The sequence below is a fragment of the Rhincodon typus genome, chromosome 41 (assembly GCF_021869965.1).
Source record: "Rhincodon typus isolate 14 chromosome 41, sRhiTyp1.1, whole genome shotgun sequence".
In the NCBI taxonomy this organism is placed as follows: Eukaryota; Metazoa; Chordata; class Chondrichthyes; order Orectolobiformes; family Rhincodontidae; genus Rhincodon; species Rhincodon typus.
This window is the reverse complement of record NC_063372.1, coordinates 3911118-3928298: the sequence shown is the minus strand read 5'-3', so window position 1 is coordinate 3928298 and position 17181 is coordinate 3911118. Positions and strand designations below refer to the sequence as shown.

The following is a 17181-nucleotide window of genomic DNA, read 5'->3' as shown; positions in this document are numbered from 1 at the left end:
CTGTGTCATCTATGTAAGTAAGTGCGATGCTTATGAGCAATCAACTGAGCGTAAAACAGTGGGTGTGCCATGGAATTGTCTATCTCTGTGAAGTATGTCATGTTATTGAAAAGGCTGGGAACCGCTGAGATAATTCCAAGACTGAAATAACATCATGCTTACCACTTTCATGATAGATTTCTCCCAGGCAATGGCCTTCTCGAGTTGTTGAATGCACATGAATACCTGAGCAGCATTTGTGCATTTCAGTAAGGTTTCTCGCCACACACTCAAGCCAGGAGAGATGTGCCCTTCGTTGCTGTGTGAAAGACACAAAGAAAGCCACTCAGTTCACTGTTCACTGAATGCCTCCGCTGCCACAGAACAGGTGAATGATCTCCCCTGCTAAGACATGAAATATTCTTATGCAACCTTCATACATCTTTAACAATAACACCATATGGAAGTCAAGCTCTGAACCTCCCCTGCAAAGTCAGAGTGAAGTCCAGGCCAAAAATCTAGCAAGTTTCCTGAAACATCCATGCTTCTGAATAGCCCTGAAGTGCTTGTTAGCCTACATTTCAGAGGTGAGAAACTATTGGGTGGGCTCCTGTGATTGTCCCAAACACACTGGCAGCACAGCGGGACCCGAACTGCCAACAGGTACTTGGGAAATTTAGGCCCAGACTGTAGCTACATATTGCAAATATTGACAATATAAATTACCTGTACTGTTTAGCATCATTGACACCCTCTGCAGAAGCAGAACTCACTGTCCCTGCGCTCTCCAGTTTCCCTGAAACTGGTGGACACAGTGGTTCTTTCAGATATCGCCGCTCTACGTTTAATTCTAATGTTGCCAAGCGGGTTACAGCCAAATCCAGGGGGTTGTTATTCCGTCGCATTAACTCCATCTCCTCCTCATCTTTCATTTTCCCATCACCTGAGGTGAGCCACTGCTGATCGAAATACACCAGGTCATCTCGAGTAGAGTCGGTGTCTGGACTGGTCCACCCCTGTGCAAATCAAACGCATTGCTCACTGCTCATGCAGAAATATAATACAGGTCAGTGAGGGTGTTGTGGGGGATAGTGCAATCTGATAACACCGTGTCCTGCAAGTGGAAAACTTGAAATGTTCACAGTACCTGACCCATTGCGTCATAGCCCAGTTACATATATACTGCAGTCAGTGAGTAGGGAACTAATGGTGGAAACCGGTGTCATTTAAGTCCACGTAATGTGGAAAAGCATAGCCCTCCTTGGGCCTCATAACATGCCCCTCCATGTTTTTGTACCCACTCCATTCTTTCATGTCAAATGAGTGACTAACTCTAAGAGTTCTGCAATCATCAGCAACTCCTAACTAATTCTCAAACTAATTCTCTCAGGCTGTTTAAACCGTGAAACGTTTCACCTTTCTCACTATTCCCTACAATCGGGTCTTAAATTCACTCTTGTTTCCCTATTAACCTTACTTTCTTGATCCCTCAACGGTGACACCAGGGCCCTGTGATCTTTCAACTATGGCACCAAGGTCTTGTCTCTTCAGCAGGATTTATCATCAACAAATTACTGCTGCTTACCTTCACTGTACACAATCTCCTGGTGGATTGTGTTTGAACCCGAATGTCTTGCAACTCAGCATTATCAAGATTGAAGTCACCTTGCTCAGGCACCACCAGAAACTCCATGCCTCAACCGCAATTCCATCCCTCTTCCTGGATGCCCACTATCCATCAAACTTGTTAGCCCTTGCTCTCCGTCCTCCCACCTATTCTAATCAACTCACGCAGAACACTATCAAATCCATTCTTTCCTGCACCAAACTTGACTGCCCTGATCATTGCTGCCTTTCATTCCCCAAGACATCGATTTCAATCCCCTAAGCCTCATCTACAATTCCTTCCTCATCTCTCCTCCACATTGTGCAAGCTCTTGCAGTTCTTTCTGCCCACACCCTCTCTGTGCAACACTCCTTCCCCGCAAGGCAAATCCTTCTGCCACAGTCTGGAACTCAAAGACCCCAACTCCAAGCACATCCATATTAGCACATCTCCACCTTGCTTTCAAAATCCTTCTTAAAATCTTCCTGTAATAATACTGTTGGTCATCTCCCTCAGTTCTCCTTCTTGCAAGCTGCTGGGATCTGGCTCCGAAGGACTGCAGGATGTTCTGCACTGCTAAAATGTTCAAATTAAATAAGAGTTGTTGTTATGTGTGGAACATGTAATTTTTAAACTGGAATAAGGAATTCTGAATTAGTAATAGTTTAATTATTGCTCTATCCTTGTGCAGCAACAAGTCTTTGATTTCCTAAATTGAAAGACATAGTAGGCCAGTGTCAGTTAGTGTATGATTGTTCAGTTTGTCCAGGGCATACTGTAATCATTCAAGATTAGTGTCTGATGGGACTTTCTTACCTTCACCTGCAGACTTGCAGATATTACTCTCTGCTCCAGTGCCTCAAGGTAGCGCAGAGCTGCAAGATCAACTGGAAATGCCCACTTCTCTGGCTTCCACTTCTCCACCATTTCCTTGGTAACGGAATGTTCCTGGTCATTATTGTTAAAGATGGAATCTGAGAAAGGAGTTAAATCAGGGACTTAAATACAGTCAGTACTACTATAATATGATAGTTGTGTTTCTACGCAATATCGTGTTATAGAAAATCGTGCTACAGAAATAAATGGGGCCTTTCGGAAAAGTGGAGTTAGGGGTAGACCACCAAAAAATACACTCAAAATCATTCAAAAATCACTCAAATGTCTAACACAATGTAGTCACAACAAAGCCCATGAAATGATCATGTGATGTCAACGCGTACTCCTCCATGCACTGATGGAATCATGTTATAGCCAACACAAGTTTGCATTTGAGAAATAGTATTCCCCTATTTGTCAGTCACATTACAGACAATTCGTGTTGATGGAACATGCGTTATAGCAGAACTGACTGGAGTTAAATAGATCTGGGGGGTTATTGGACTCAACACCCGTGTATTACTGAGGAGGGAGAATAGTTCTGAGTTTAGTGTCTGATTACTGTTCAGGAATCCCTCCCTATTCAAACTATTTAATGACACTCACTAGCCAAATTTTCATATGAGTAATGCTGACTAGGTTAGACCCGTGGCAGCTAGGGAACTGTAGCCCATAATAGTCAGCACCTTTGGAAAATGAGATATTAAAACAACTGCATAGAGAACTTGCAAACATTATAGATACATTGGCTGGGCAAATATGAAAAGGTAAAACGTATTCTGAAGAAAATAGCACCCACTATCATCGCAGTAAGCCTTGGCTTTGCAAAAGTATCAAATGTAACAGGATCTCTGCAATCCTATGCACCAGTATGAGCCCTACCTTTCTTCTCTCTCATACAAGCTTGACTGACATAGTCCATATGTTTGAGGAGCTGTTTCTGTAAAGCCTTTTCCCGTAGCCCCCGTGGATGAAGGGCTTTAAGCAGGCAATTTAGCTGCTCCAAGTTGTCAATGTGCCACCAGCCTTTCTGCATCTCTACAAAAGAAAGAAAATACAAGTGAATCATTGGAGCTGCAGATCAGAGCGTCTCTAATAGTGGGAACAATATTGAAATATTGCTCTTCAATCCTAATGCTTCCATATAAACAAATGCGATGGTATTGTTTGCTTTCCAAATGTAACATATCTGAAGTTAAACCAGCTTCTGTAACATCCACATGGCTGACAGGCATGATCATCTATCTGACAACTTTAGAAAATGGTGTAAAGTGTTAACCTATGTAGAGTTTAAAAAGTTGAATTTCTATAGGGCTTACACAACTTCTCAGAATGTTCCAAAGTACTTTACAGCCAATTAAATATATTGTATAATGTAGTCACTGTTGTAGCAAACATGGCAGCCAATTTGGGCATAACAAGTTCCTACAAACAGCAACGTGAGAATTATCTGATAATCTGTTTATGTGATCTTAATCCTGGGATAAATAAACACATGAATTTTTCTCTAATTTCAGGTTCTGAAGAACGGTCATATCGGACTCCAAACATTAACTCCATTTCTCTCTCCACACATGCTGCCAGACTTGCTGAGTTTCTCCAGCATTCTTTGTCTTCGTTTCAGATTTCCAGCATCCACAATACTTTTGCCTTTATTAACCTAGGGATAAATATTGGCCAGGACTCTGGGGATAACTCCCCTGAAAAAGTACCGCAGGATCTTTCAGTTCCACCTGAGAGGATGGATGGGCCTTGGTATAAAAGCTCATCCAAAACAACAACACCTCAACAGTGCAGCATTCCCTCAGCACTGCACTGGAGGGGCAGCCTGGAATTTTATGCTCAAATTCTGGGTGTGCTACCCACTGAGCTGACACCTTAGAGCAGGAGTTAGTGGTTAGTTTGATTGATGGCTATCACAACTAAACAAAGAGATGAAAAGTATACAGTTAATGGCAGGACCCTGAACAACACTGATGCACAGAAGGATCTTGGGGTTCAAGTCCATAGTCCCCTGAAAGTAGCCACACAATGCAATAGGGTGGTAAAGAAGGCTTATGGCATGCTTGCCTTTATTGGTTGGGGAATTGAGTACAAGAGTCAGCTTTATAAGACTTTGGTTAGGCCACAGTTAGAGCATTGCATTCAATTCTGGTCGCCACATTACAGGAAGGATGTGGAGGCTTTGGAGAGAGTGCAGAAGAGGTTTACCAGGATGCTGCCTGCATTAGAGGGTATGAGCTATAAGGAGAGGCTAGGAAAACTCGGGTTGTTTTCTCGAGTGGCACAGGCTGAAGAGAGACTCGATAGAAGTCTATAAAATTATGAGATGCATAGATGGGGTTGATGGTCAGAATCCTTTTCCCAGAGTTGAAATGTCTAATACTAGGGGGCATGCATTTACGATTAGGGGGGGAAAGTTCAAAGGAGATGTGAAGGACAAGTTTTTTTTTGCACAGACAGTGGTAGGAGTCTGGAACGTGCTGCCAGGGGTGGTGGTGGAGGCAGATACAATAGGGCCATTTAAGGGACTTTTAGATAAGCACATGAATATGCAAGGTATGGAGGGATATGGACCAATGGCAGGCAGAAGAGATTCGTTTCATTTGGCGTCACGTTCGGCATAACATTGTGGGCCAATGGGCCTGTTCCTTTGCTGTACAGTTCTATGTTCTAGGGAGAGCACTACTGAAATTCCATGTTGGCACTTGATAGTATATTTTTATCGTGGTATATTTGGTTACATGTTAAATCTGTACTGCTGCCTGGCTCTGCAATTCTGGCAAAGACAATTTGATCTAAAGGATAATCCTTTGCTTGCAGAATAGAAAATCTTGCAGAGAATCACAAATGACAAAACACTGAAGGAGGCCATTCGGCCCCCCATGCCTGTGCTGGTTCTTGAAAAGAACTATCCAATTAGTTACACTCCTCATGTAAAACTAGCCCCTTTAACTATTTATCCAATTCACTTTTGCGGTGTGAGCAAAGTTTCAGAGAGACTTTTAAAAAGACTCTTAATACTGAAGAAAAGTGTGCTTTAAAAAGCCAAACATGTAACAAATAGCTTAGTGATAAATTCACCAGCAAATATTGAACCATACATACTAGTTTGATGTGAAAGAGCTGCAATAATACTGCTGTCCAATAGGAATGGACAGTGACTCCTGACCCAGGCTTTACATAAAGCGTTAAGGTTGCCTAGTTATCAGAATAAAGTAAAAACTTTTCAAGCAAAGCAAGTTAAAGAAACAACATCATCTCGTTAATTTCTTATACAAAGTTCTGGTCTACTATCTGAAAATATACACAGATTCAGAAAAGTTAAAAACAATCAAATATATATTTATGGTTCATGGTACTATACAGTTATGTAATAGAGGCATTAGCCACAAATGTGGAGGAAAGTGTGACAAAGGCGGAGGAAAGTGTGACAAAGGCATGTCTATTAGTTGTGGGTCAATGCGTAGCATTCCAAAGATGAAGGCCCTTTCTACAGTACAACATCCAGTACAGAGCTGCACTGTCAAGACTGCTTGTTTTCAGATAGGTTTATTAAACTGCTGCCCACACCTTCAGGTGAATGTAAAAGATTCTGTGCCTTGAAAAGTAACAAAGGTTTCATCAATGTCTTGAGACAATACTTTTCCTTGAAAGTTATCACTAAATTAAGCTTTTTAAACAGGTCTTTATCACATTGTTTACTGTGGGTCTTTGCTGTGTACAATTGGCTGCCATATTTCCTACATTACGATACACTTCAAAAGTACTTGATTAGCTCGAAAAGTGTGTTGGGATGTAGTGACAGCATGAAAGAACAAAACGAACAGGAGGAGGAATAGGCCCTTTGAACATTCACTGATCCATTGATCATTCAATACAATCATGGCTGATCAATTACATCCATATCATCCTCCCACAGCATGCCCACATCCCTCAATTCACTTCATAGCCAAAAAGCCATCAATCTCTGTCATTCTTCTATACTCCAGGGAATATAGGCTCATTCTCCTCACACTGTGTTCAAAGGAGAATCTCCTCATCCCAGGAATCAGTCCACTTTATTGCATTCTCTCCAAGGCAAATATCCTTCCTTTGGTAAGGAAACCAAAACTATACATTGTACATCAGTTACCAAGGCCTTGTGTAAGGTTAGGAAGGCTTTTTGACTCTTATATTAGGCACCATAAAAATGTAGGTCTGTCTTTTAAAATGGAAAGCCACAGTAATTTTACAAGGCTTAGCTCCCAGCCTGCAGCTTTGTCTGTGACAAACGTGAGTGCTATTGACAGAATTAGCCCTGTAGCGTTATTAGCCTTAGAATTAGCTTAATAGCAGCATAATTCCCTTGTTAATTCCTGCTTATAAAAGTCAATTTAGTGAAACCATAATATATATTTAAATGAATGATGACGAGTGATTGGAAGTGAGTAAAAGGCTGTAATTTAATGTCACAAGTTTTCTACAAAGCAATCAATAATTATTCATACTAAGAACACTATTCACAATAACGGTTTTAGGCACCATTTAAACATGATGTTAATTTACAGCATAACTGTTCCTCACACACAAATAGATGGACAGACTGGGTTAAGTTTAAGAATGAGGATGTTGGAATGTGGGGAAGCACATAAAATGGAGGTTTACAAAACAAGAATGGATTTATACACAAACTAAATTTATCACTAACAGACTTGAAAATTGTGGAGATATGTAACACATAATTCCTTGGGGTCACCTGTAGAAGACATATTTGCTCATAAAATGGTTAGTTTTTAATCCAAATCTGCTGATGATACCAAAATTGGTGGGAGGGAATTTTGTGATGAGGACATAAGGAATCTGCATGGGGATAGATAGCATAAGTGACTAGGAGATGGAGTTTAATATAGGAGAGTGAGAGGTTATGCACTTTGGTAGAATGAATCAAAAGGCAGACTATTATTTAAATGGAGAGAGACTTCTTAAAAAAAAGTGCAGCGCAGAGGGATCTCTGTGTTCTTGTGCATGAAACACAAAACATTAGCATACAGGTGCAGCAAGTCATTCAGAAGGCAAATGAAATTTTGGTTTTTATTGTTGGAGGTTAAATTTTAAATCTAGTTACAACTGTACAGGATGTTGGTGAGGTTACACCTGCGGTACCGTGTTTCTTACATACAGTGACCAAAACTGTACAATGTACTCGTATTGGAGGCAGTTCAAAAGAGTTTCACTAGGCTGATTCCTGGGATGAAGGGTTTGACTTATCAGGTAAGGCCTTTATTCATTAGAGTTTAGAATAATGAGGGGTGATCTTAATGAAATGTACAAGATTCTGAAGGGGCTTGACAGGGTAGATATTGAGAAGGTGTTTATACTAGTGGGCTCATAGTTACAGAATAAAGGGGCATTCATTTAAGAAAACGTGAAGAGATTGCTTCTCCCGGAGGGTAGTGAATGTCTGGAATCCTCTACCCCAGAAAGTTGTGGAGGCTAGATCACTAGGTATTTAAAGAAGACGTAGAGAGGTTTTTTGAAATATCAGACAGTTGAGGGCTACAATAAACTGGCATGAAAATGAAGTTGAGGTCTGGGGCAGATTAGCCACGGTCTTGTTAAATACCGAGACAGATTTGAGGGGTTGAATGGCCTACTTCTGCTCCTATTTCTTATGTTATTATGCAGCATTTTCCAAGGTGGTCAACATCTTCGTTTTGTTTTTTTTTTGGTAGCTGATTTCAAAGATCAGTGTTGGAACAGGGTCTTCAGAAATAGTGCTCCACACAAGCACCATTTCTTAGTGGGAGCACTCAGTATGAAAATGAGTTCTTGAGGTCACTTAACAGCGATGTAACTTTGCAGCTTTAAAAGATTATGGCAAAATAATCATCCTTCATGGCACTCTTTAACAATCTTAGCTCCCTCCCCCAATAAGACAAAGTGACATTTGACTTGGAGCAAGCATCTCACCTTCTGGAATAGGTTTTAGTTGACGCTGATTCATCTCTTTCTGCAATTTTGATGGTCGTCCACGACGCCGAGGGATCCGTGGCAAAAAGCATACATTCTGAGGAGCACCATCACAATGATGAGACTTGACCTTCGCTTTGGTCGCAGTAGGGCCAACTTCAAAAGAAGCGGCGATCGGGGTCTTGCAAGGAGTAGTGGGGTCCATCGAGTCTGCAGACTGTCCATCAAATGTAACATCCAGACATGGCATCAGGGAAAGCAGAGGAGAATGAAGAGAGTGGTGAGCAGAGTCATGTACTGCTAAAAACCTAGGCTGCACCATCACACAGGCCCCAAAAGGAGAATCCACAAGAATACTTTGGACTTTATTTTCATTGGTTCATCCATTATAAAATATAAAGGCTTCCCCACATGGCAGTATTGAGTTTTTAAAATTCAGTTGTGGGATGTGGGCATCGCTGGCTGGCCAGCATTTCTTGCCCGTCCCTAGTTGCCCTTGAGGTGGTGGTGGTGAGCTGCCTTCTTGAAATGCTGCAGTCCAGAGCGAAGGCACTATTTACACAAACCGGAGGGGCCCCAGGTTTGGTTTCTGTTCTAACTTAAATTTCAGACAACCAGCAGTTGGGGCCTCAATGCTCTGGGCTGGGGAACCAAAAGATAACAGTCAGGGCAGTAACCATTCATGGAAACAACTGGTATAGTTCAAGAAAGTAGAATTTGTTGGGCAACCAAAGATTGGCAGTAAATAGGACCTTGCAAATAAAAAATGATTGTGGGCAAGATTGACCTTTGGGGGAGAAAAATACAAGACATGCCAGTACTGTGAATCTGGCTATGGAGTAAGGCTTGCTGACACATTGGCTAGACAGACATCTCAGGAATGGATACTTGGGTGTAGTACCGGAGATCAGCATGAAGAACTCTCCGGTCGGGTGTGACAGGCTGTGGTGTAGAGGACAGCTCCTTCTACAGTGAACCCACAATTTGCCAATCCCATTTTCATGAAAGGACTCCCTGCTTCTGACATGTACTGACCATTTACCATGCTTTGTAAATCAGGCTTTTACTTCCTCACCACCCTTTTTACTTTTCATGTTAATGTGCTTTCCTTCTTCTGCTGGAGGTGTTTAGTGCATTCCTCTTCCACAGTTCCCTTCTCCACCTTTCTCATGGACCAATGCATCATTTGTGACTTTACACAGCAAGAGATCAGCAGGGCTGACAGCTTTGTAGCTACTAAGTCAGCTCATCGGCATAATTGCTGTATCATTCCAGGATTTTATGATTGCCCGACATCACTCACTCCTTCCAGCAGAGGTTGCTAGATAGTCTCTGAGAGTTAGTTTTCCACTGTCCCCTCCTACACCCGCAGTTAACTCTGTTCTCAAATTTCTTGGGCTCTATTGCGCTGTATTCATTGCTTTAATCAGCTGGATCACTCGAAGGTGAATCAGTCAGTCTCACCAACAGAACAAAATTCCACATGGCAGCAGTTGTTACCAGGCAGCATGGTGGCTCAGTGGCTAGCACTGCTGCCACACAACACCAGGGACTTGGGCTCGATCCCACATTCAGGTGACTGTTCTCCCTGTGTTTGCATGGGTTTCCTCTGGGCGCTCCAGTTTCCTCCCACAGTCTAAAAATGTGGAGGTTAGGTGGATTGACCATGCTAAATTGCCCCGTAGTGTACAGGGATGTGGAGGCTAAGTGGATTAGACATGGGAAATGTGGGGTTACACAAATAGAGTAGGAGGGTGGGTCTGAGTGAGCTGTTCTTCAGGGGTTCAGTGTGAACTCAATGGGCTGAACAGCCTGCTTCCACACTGTACGGATTCTGTAATTCTATATCATAGAGGATGTACTATAATCATACTTGACAGCTTTGAAGAGGTGTACTGTATCTGATGTTCTAATGAGTCACCAGACTCAAAACGTTCACATTGTTTTCTCCCCGCAGATGCTGCGAGACCTGCTAATTTCTCCAGCAATTTCTGTTTTTATTATTGTATCTAGTAATTTCTATTGGGTAACTGCTCAGTTTTCTTGTTTTAATTCAGGTAGAAGGTGCTAATCTTGAGTTATATAACACCTCAAATTTTTGTCTCTGGTGTCAGACACATGCCCAGATCAGGTATGAACTTCAGCTAAATAAGCACATAAGAACTGGGGCCTGCTGTGTTCATCCAGCTCTACACTTTGTTATCTCAGATTCTCCAGCATCTGCAGTTCCTACTATCTCTGAAACATAAGAAATAGGAGCAGGATTAGATCATTTGGCCCCTCGAGTTTGTTCTACAATTCAACACGATCATGGCTGATCTTTGGCACCAACTTCTCTTTTCTGCCCACTCTCCACGTCCCTTGAAATTTTATTTACTTGTTCATGGGATGTGGGTGTTGCTGGTTAGGCCAGCATTTATTGCTCATCCCCGATATTCGTGGAGAAGGTGGTGATAAGCTGCCTACTTTAACTGCTGCAATCCATGTGGTGTAGGTACACCCACAGTGCTGTTAGGGATTTTGACCTAGAAAGAGTGACAAAACAGCGATATAGTTCCAAGTCATATAGTTCCTTTCCCACCCTGGCTATACTCTCTTCCACCTTCTTCTGTCAGGGAGAAGATACAAAAGTTTGAATACACATACAAATAGATTACAAGAACAGCTTCTTCCCTGCTGTCATCAGACTTTTGAATGAACTTCTTGAATGTTAATTTTGATCTCCCTCTCTCTCTGCAGCTGTAACACTGTATTCTGCAATTTGTTCTGCTACCCTGAAGCACTTTGAATGGTACGATCTGCCTGTATAGTACGCAAAACAATACTTTTCACTGTATCTCGGTACATGTGACAATAAATCAATCAAGTCAGGATGGTGTGGGGCTTGGAGGGGAACCCACAGGTGGTGGTGTTTCCATGTATCTGCTGCCCTTGTCTTTCCAGGTGATAGAGGTTGGAAGTTTGAACAGCGCTTTTGAGGGAGCCTTGGTAGACTACCGCATTATATCACCGCTGCCACTGTGTGTCAGTGGTGGAGGAAGTGACTGTTTCAGGTAATGAATGGTGTGGCAATCAAGTGGGCTGTTTTTCCCTGGATGGGCTGAGCTTCTTGAGTGTTGTTGGAGCCACACCCATCCAGGCAAGTGGGGAGTACTTCATCACATTCCTGACTTCTACCTTGTAGATGGTGGACATGTTTTGGGGAGTCAGGAGGTGAGTTACTTGCTGCAGGATTCCTAGCCTCTGACCTGCTCTCATGGCCACAGTTGCTGGTGAATGGTAATCCTCCCCCAGGCTGTCGATAGTGGGGATTCAGTGGTGGTAATGCCATTGAATGTCAAGGGAAGATGTTTAGATTATTTTGTGTTGGAGGTCGTCCATTTATCCATACTCTGCTTCTGTCTATTAACCAATCCCCTATCCATGTTAATATATTACTCTGTAAATCTAATGAGCCCATATTTTGCATATTAATCTCTGGTATGGCAACTTGTCTAAAGCTTTTTAGAAATCCAAGTATACAACATTTATTGGTTTCCCTTTATCTACAATCCCCCCACTAGTTACATCTTCAAAAAAAACTCCAAACTTATCAGACATGATTTCGCTTTTATAAAACCATACTGACTTTCTTTGAACATACTATGGTTTTATGAGTATATTGTTAAGAGTTCTTCAATGTTCGAATAAAGCTACTTTCAGCATTTTGACTCTGCCCAAAAAATGTGCCATATTTAAAGAAAGATTCAGTATTGAACCACTGAACATTTTCCCTTCCCTGCACGAGTCATCATTCAGGCTTTTCCGAGTGAGGTTAGTCATTAAATGATGTTTGGGTAATTATGTAAAGCCCACTAGGAGCTGGACTGAGACAACCCAAATGCAGTTAGTACTCTGGCAGTTATCAGTCTAGCCAAGACTCAGAGGTCAAAGGCCACCACTGAGTCAGTCAATGTTTAAAAAAAACTTCATTTACATTCACATTCTTCCTTTTCCCTCCAGCACCCAAAACAGCAAAGCAAATACCTGTGACGTTGCAAACTCTGGAGACGTAAGTAGCTTTAGTCCATCGTGGTTCAGCTGACATGGATCGGAATCCAGTCTCTGGGATTGGTTCTGTTGTGAAGAAGATGGCAGATGGGTAATCGATGAAGAATCACAGGGTGTTCTGGGTAAAAGGCTGAACCACTGTCCATGTTTCTCGGCACACTCTTTGACACTTTGCTCTGAGTTTGGGATGCTGAGATCAAACAGCTTCCGATTGCTGGCCAGCAGCACCTCTGGAGAGATAGCACTAGGGCTATCTTTGTTAGAGCTGCAGTGAGGTGTAGGAAGGGAAAGGTTTGACACAGAGTTCTGTAGGATGCTCAGCCAGGCTAAAAAAACACCCGACTGGTCAATGTTTTGAGGAGTGTGACTGCTAGAATGGGAGTTTTGTATAGCATCACTGGAATGTTTGGCATATGCAGCATCTTGCAACTTTGGATTCTCTGGGTTGACCAGTTCAGCGTCACATGTTCCCTGCCGGTTATCTACTGGCTGACCCAGAGTGGTCGGATTCTTGTCAGGTATCTCGCTAGCCTCCACTTTAACCAGGGCACTCTCCAACAGCTTGCATTGGTTCTTTTCTGCTTCCAACTCTTCAGTACCTGAAAGGGGGGTCAAGATTGAAGTATGACATTTCCTCAACAAAAATACATCATGTAGATCACAACGCTGAGAAATGGATATTCTTGACTGAATATGCCCAACAAGTGTAGAGTTCAAACCCTAAATTTCCTCCTTCCCAAGCCTGCTGTTTAAGCCTTTTCGTTACAATTGTCATCCCTCCTCTTCTAAGAGCAGTAATTCATGCCAGGGCACATTTTGATGGGCAAAGTTCTCGTCAAATACAGGTGTATGGAGATTGGTTGAGATTAAAATTGGGCTCATTCTAATGCCTCTCAGTGTTAAAATTGTGCCAGCACTTACTATGCCTAGACCTGGCACAGACTTTACACTGTCATGATTACTTTGTCATCAAAGGTGACGGGGCAGTGGGGTAAGATATCAGAGGGGACATCTGGAACTTTGGCCCAGCAGGAATTGGTGCCTTTGGTTCAGGAGCCGGGAAGGGCAGAAGAAAGGAGAGAACATTAGACAATAAATGGATCAGATCATCAATTTTGGTGGAAAAATTATAGAAAAGCATCTCACAGATCAAATTTCCTGAAATGGAAACAGTATTTTGCCGTAAGAATGCACCCACTTAACTATTTATTGCAAAACAGTTGGCACTGTCAGTCTTACCTAGTGAACCCTCAGAGCCTTCCACAAATACCCCACAGAGATGGGGAAAAACCCAGTAACGACGCCTGAAACGGTCCTGCCCCAATAACAAGGCACGTAGTGTCTGGGAGACTTGAAGCAGCTTCCGCGCAAAAAAACTTTGTCGCTATGGAAACAAGCAATCATGACATTGATTACCAAACAACAATAACATTCACTGCTGCTATGCTGCAGTGTAAAGGAAACAGCTCTGATCACTTCACAGGGAGAAGAAGATGGACAATAAGCAAAGGAGATAAAAATCACTATGTTTGTATGTGGGTGTATTTGTGCACCTGTTTACATGTTCGTGAACAAGCACTGAGAGGATTTTTAAGGCTCTTGATAATGGCACTCGGAATTAAGGGTAATTAATTGCATGGATAGAGAGATAGAGGCCAGAAAGCAAATCGTGAGGATAAAGGAGACTACATCAGAAGTGATGAGCAATGTCATGCAAGGTTTTATGTCAAGCATGCTCTTGTGCACTCTGTACATAACTAAGTGAGATTGAGAACTGAAGAAAACAAGGTCAAAATTTGCTAATGAAATCAAATTGACTTAGCATATTGTGATGATGCCTATTAAATATTGTAGCTTTTAGAGCTTGCTTATAGAGAAGATGCAGTGTAAATTCAATAAGATGTTGCCAGTGATGGAGGAGTTACAGTTGCAAGGAAAGATTCAAGAAGGAAGGTTTTTTTTGTAAAGAAGTAGCTCATTGGGAGTTGAAAGATAACCCGATAATAAGAACATACAAATCAGGAGCTGGAGTAAGCCATTCAGTTCTTCAAGTCTGCTCTGCCAATCAATATAACTGATCTGATTACAGCCTCAACTCATGGTCCTCGCGCATGAATTGTAAAAGGTTAGTTATGCAGGCACAGCAAGTAATTAGGATAGCTAATTGATTGGGCAAGGAACTGAATACATAGGTAGGGAGGACAGGACATTGGTGAGGCTGCATTTGGAGTACTGTGCACGGTACTGGTCTCCTTATTTAAGGAAGGATGTAAATGCTTTGGAAGCAGTTCAGCGAAGGTTTAGGAGACTAATACTAGGGAAAGAGCAGGTAGCATTTTTGTATAAGGAAAGGTTAGATAGCATAGGGCTTGTATCTGCTGGAGTTTAGCAGAGCAAGAAGTCTTGAAAATTTGATTGAAAAATGAAAGTTATTGAGGAGTATTGAGGGGGATGTGGAGACAATATTTCCTCTGATGGGAGAATCAAGAACTAGGGGAGTCACAGTTTAAAATTCAAGGATCGTCCAATTAAAACAGAGATGGGGCAAAATATTTTCTCTCAGTGAGTTGAGTCCTTGGAAACTTCCTCATGAAAAGGTCGTGGAAGCAGAATTTTTGACATGTTTAAGGCAGACATACATAGATTCTTGTTAAACAAGGGGTTAAAAGGTTATCAGGGAGGTGGGAATGCAGATTTAAGGCAATAAGCAGATCAGCTCTGATCTTTGTAAATGGCAGAGTAGGCCCGAGCAGCTGAATGGCCTTCTAATTCATATGTTCATGTATTCAAATAACTCCCACTTTTCTGCTGCACTCCCCATGCCACCACCACTACCATCTAACCCTTGACTCCCTTGTTATTTAAAACTTGGTCTGCCTCAGCCTCAAATATATTCAATGACCTCCACTGTTCTCTTGAGTAGAGAATTCCAAACAATAACAACCCTCTTTAAGTAAGGAGACCAAATAAGTAAGGAAACCAAATTGTATGCAGTACTGTAAGTGATAAAGGTCTTCAAAATTATCATAGGATAAACACTGATACTCTCTTTCCCTGGCTGAATGATTTGAATTTTCTACCTCAAACCATTACTGAAGCAGAGCCTATGCTTTTTAACATTCTACAGATTGATAATTACTTACCTTACTGAGTTTCTCAATCTGACGATTTAATTCAGCCACACTGGCAGAAGGATGATCATCCATCTAAGAAGGGCAGTTGAGAGGCATACATTAACAGCAAGAACTAACACATACACCATCTTATTTATTGTTTTAGACTCAATGCTTTTGCTGAAGATTTTTATTCTTAATTTTCTGACCCATCATTCCCTGCATCTCAAACCTTATCAATGCTGCTTGTGAACTGACCATGGAAAAGTGCTTATCAATTTGGATTAAATTTACAACATCATTCCCATGGGTCAGTAGGATGGCTGCTGTGTGTATAATGAATAAAATATTGTTTAGAAGCATTTGGAGGCTTCCTTATGTGATTCAGCTCAAGGCAATTGTTCAGACAGTGTAGAGAGATCTTTACTCTGCATCTAACCCCATGTTGTCCCTGTTTTGGGACTGTTTGATAGGCTCAGTGTAGAGACAGCTTTACTCTGTATCTGACCCTATGCATCAAAATTCACAGAGACCTGCAGTGAAGGGTGTTTTCAGGGGTTGGTGGAAGAGTGATTTCAGTTCACTTTTGTATACCTGACAGTACCAATCACAGACAGCCATTAAAGGAAGAGTTCCTATTTTTGCTGTGTCAGCTAGGTAAGGGATATTACATAAAAAGGAAGTTAGACAAGGGGCAAAGGAACAATTGGTGGTTTAAGGAAACAGCCCAAAATATAATTTAACCTTAATTGTTCCATCAGTCTTTCTTTCTGATGATTTATCTTTCGTTTCCTCCTTTGCACTCTCCTCAGACCTCATGCCTGCTGCTATACTGTTGTGGCCTTCTTCAGAACAGAGGCCTTGCTTTCTCCTCCTGCTGTCCACAGTGCTATCGGGCTGCCAAATTCCTTTCTTCTTTGCCAGAGCTCTTTTTAACCTAGCAGGAGAAATGAGCAATCAAAAAAAAAAGCCTTTCACCTCAGTTTGTGTCCTGTTAATGATATACAGGGAATGAGAGCCTAGAACTTGGTGATTGTCTGTAATGCAGTGTGGCAGGAGTGGGACAAGACCTTCACTTGTAGCAAGACTGACAAACAAAACAACTCATTGCATGTAAGTAACTTGAAATAATGCCAAGATGCCAGTTTCTCCCTGTCACAATCTGTCACAAGTGGAGGCAGTGGTGTAGTGGCAATGTCATTGGATGAGCAAACCCAGGCCAATGTTCTGGGGACATGGGTTTGAATCCCCCTATAGCAGATAGTGGAATTTGAATTTTTAAAAGAATGGAATAAACAGCTTGTCTAATTGCAACCATACTGATTTGACATTAATGTGGCTGACTCTTAACTGCCCTTTGGGTAATTAGGGATGGACAAAAAGTGCTGGCCTGGCCACTGATGCTTACATCCAGTGAACAAATTTAAAAAAAAATTCTTGGGCTAGTGCAAGGAATCCCATAATAAACTGTATGTGGGCTTAGGTTGGGGACAATTTGTCAACACACACGCGCACACAATAAAAAATCCTGGTTAATTTCTTTGCCCTAACTAATGGCTGTCGAGGCCAACTGTAATCAGCTCCCCCTGCCCTGCTGAGATCTGT

At 41.9% G+C, this 17181-nt stretch overlaps 1 protein-coding gene across 1 annotated transcript in view; it reads right to left on the bottom strand.

Annotated features, from left to right (window-relative positions):
• The window catches only part of LOC109924121 (bromodomain adjacent to zinc finger domain protein 2A-like), a 131504-nt gene that overhangs the window by 15281 nt on the left and 99042 nt on the right, over nucleotides 1-17181 (bottom strand). Inside the window, 9 exon segments of the mRNA XM_048618801.1 lie at nucleotides 163-298; nucleotides 706-995; nucleotides 2402-2559; nucleotides 3344-3499; nucleotides 8414-8630; nucleotides 12440-13062; nucleotides 13703-13847; nucleotides 15607-15669; nucleotides 16321-16513. Of these exon segments, the coding sequence (XP_048474758.1) occupies nucleotides 163-298; nucleotides 706-995; nucleotides 2402-2559; nucleotides 3344-3499; nucleotides 8414-8630; nucleotides 12440-13062; nucleotides 13703-13847; nucleotides 15607-15669; nucleotides 16321-16513 (1981 nt within the window).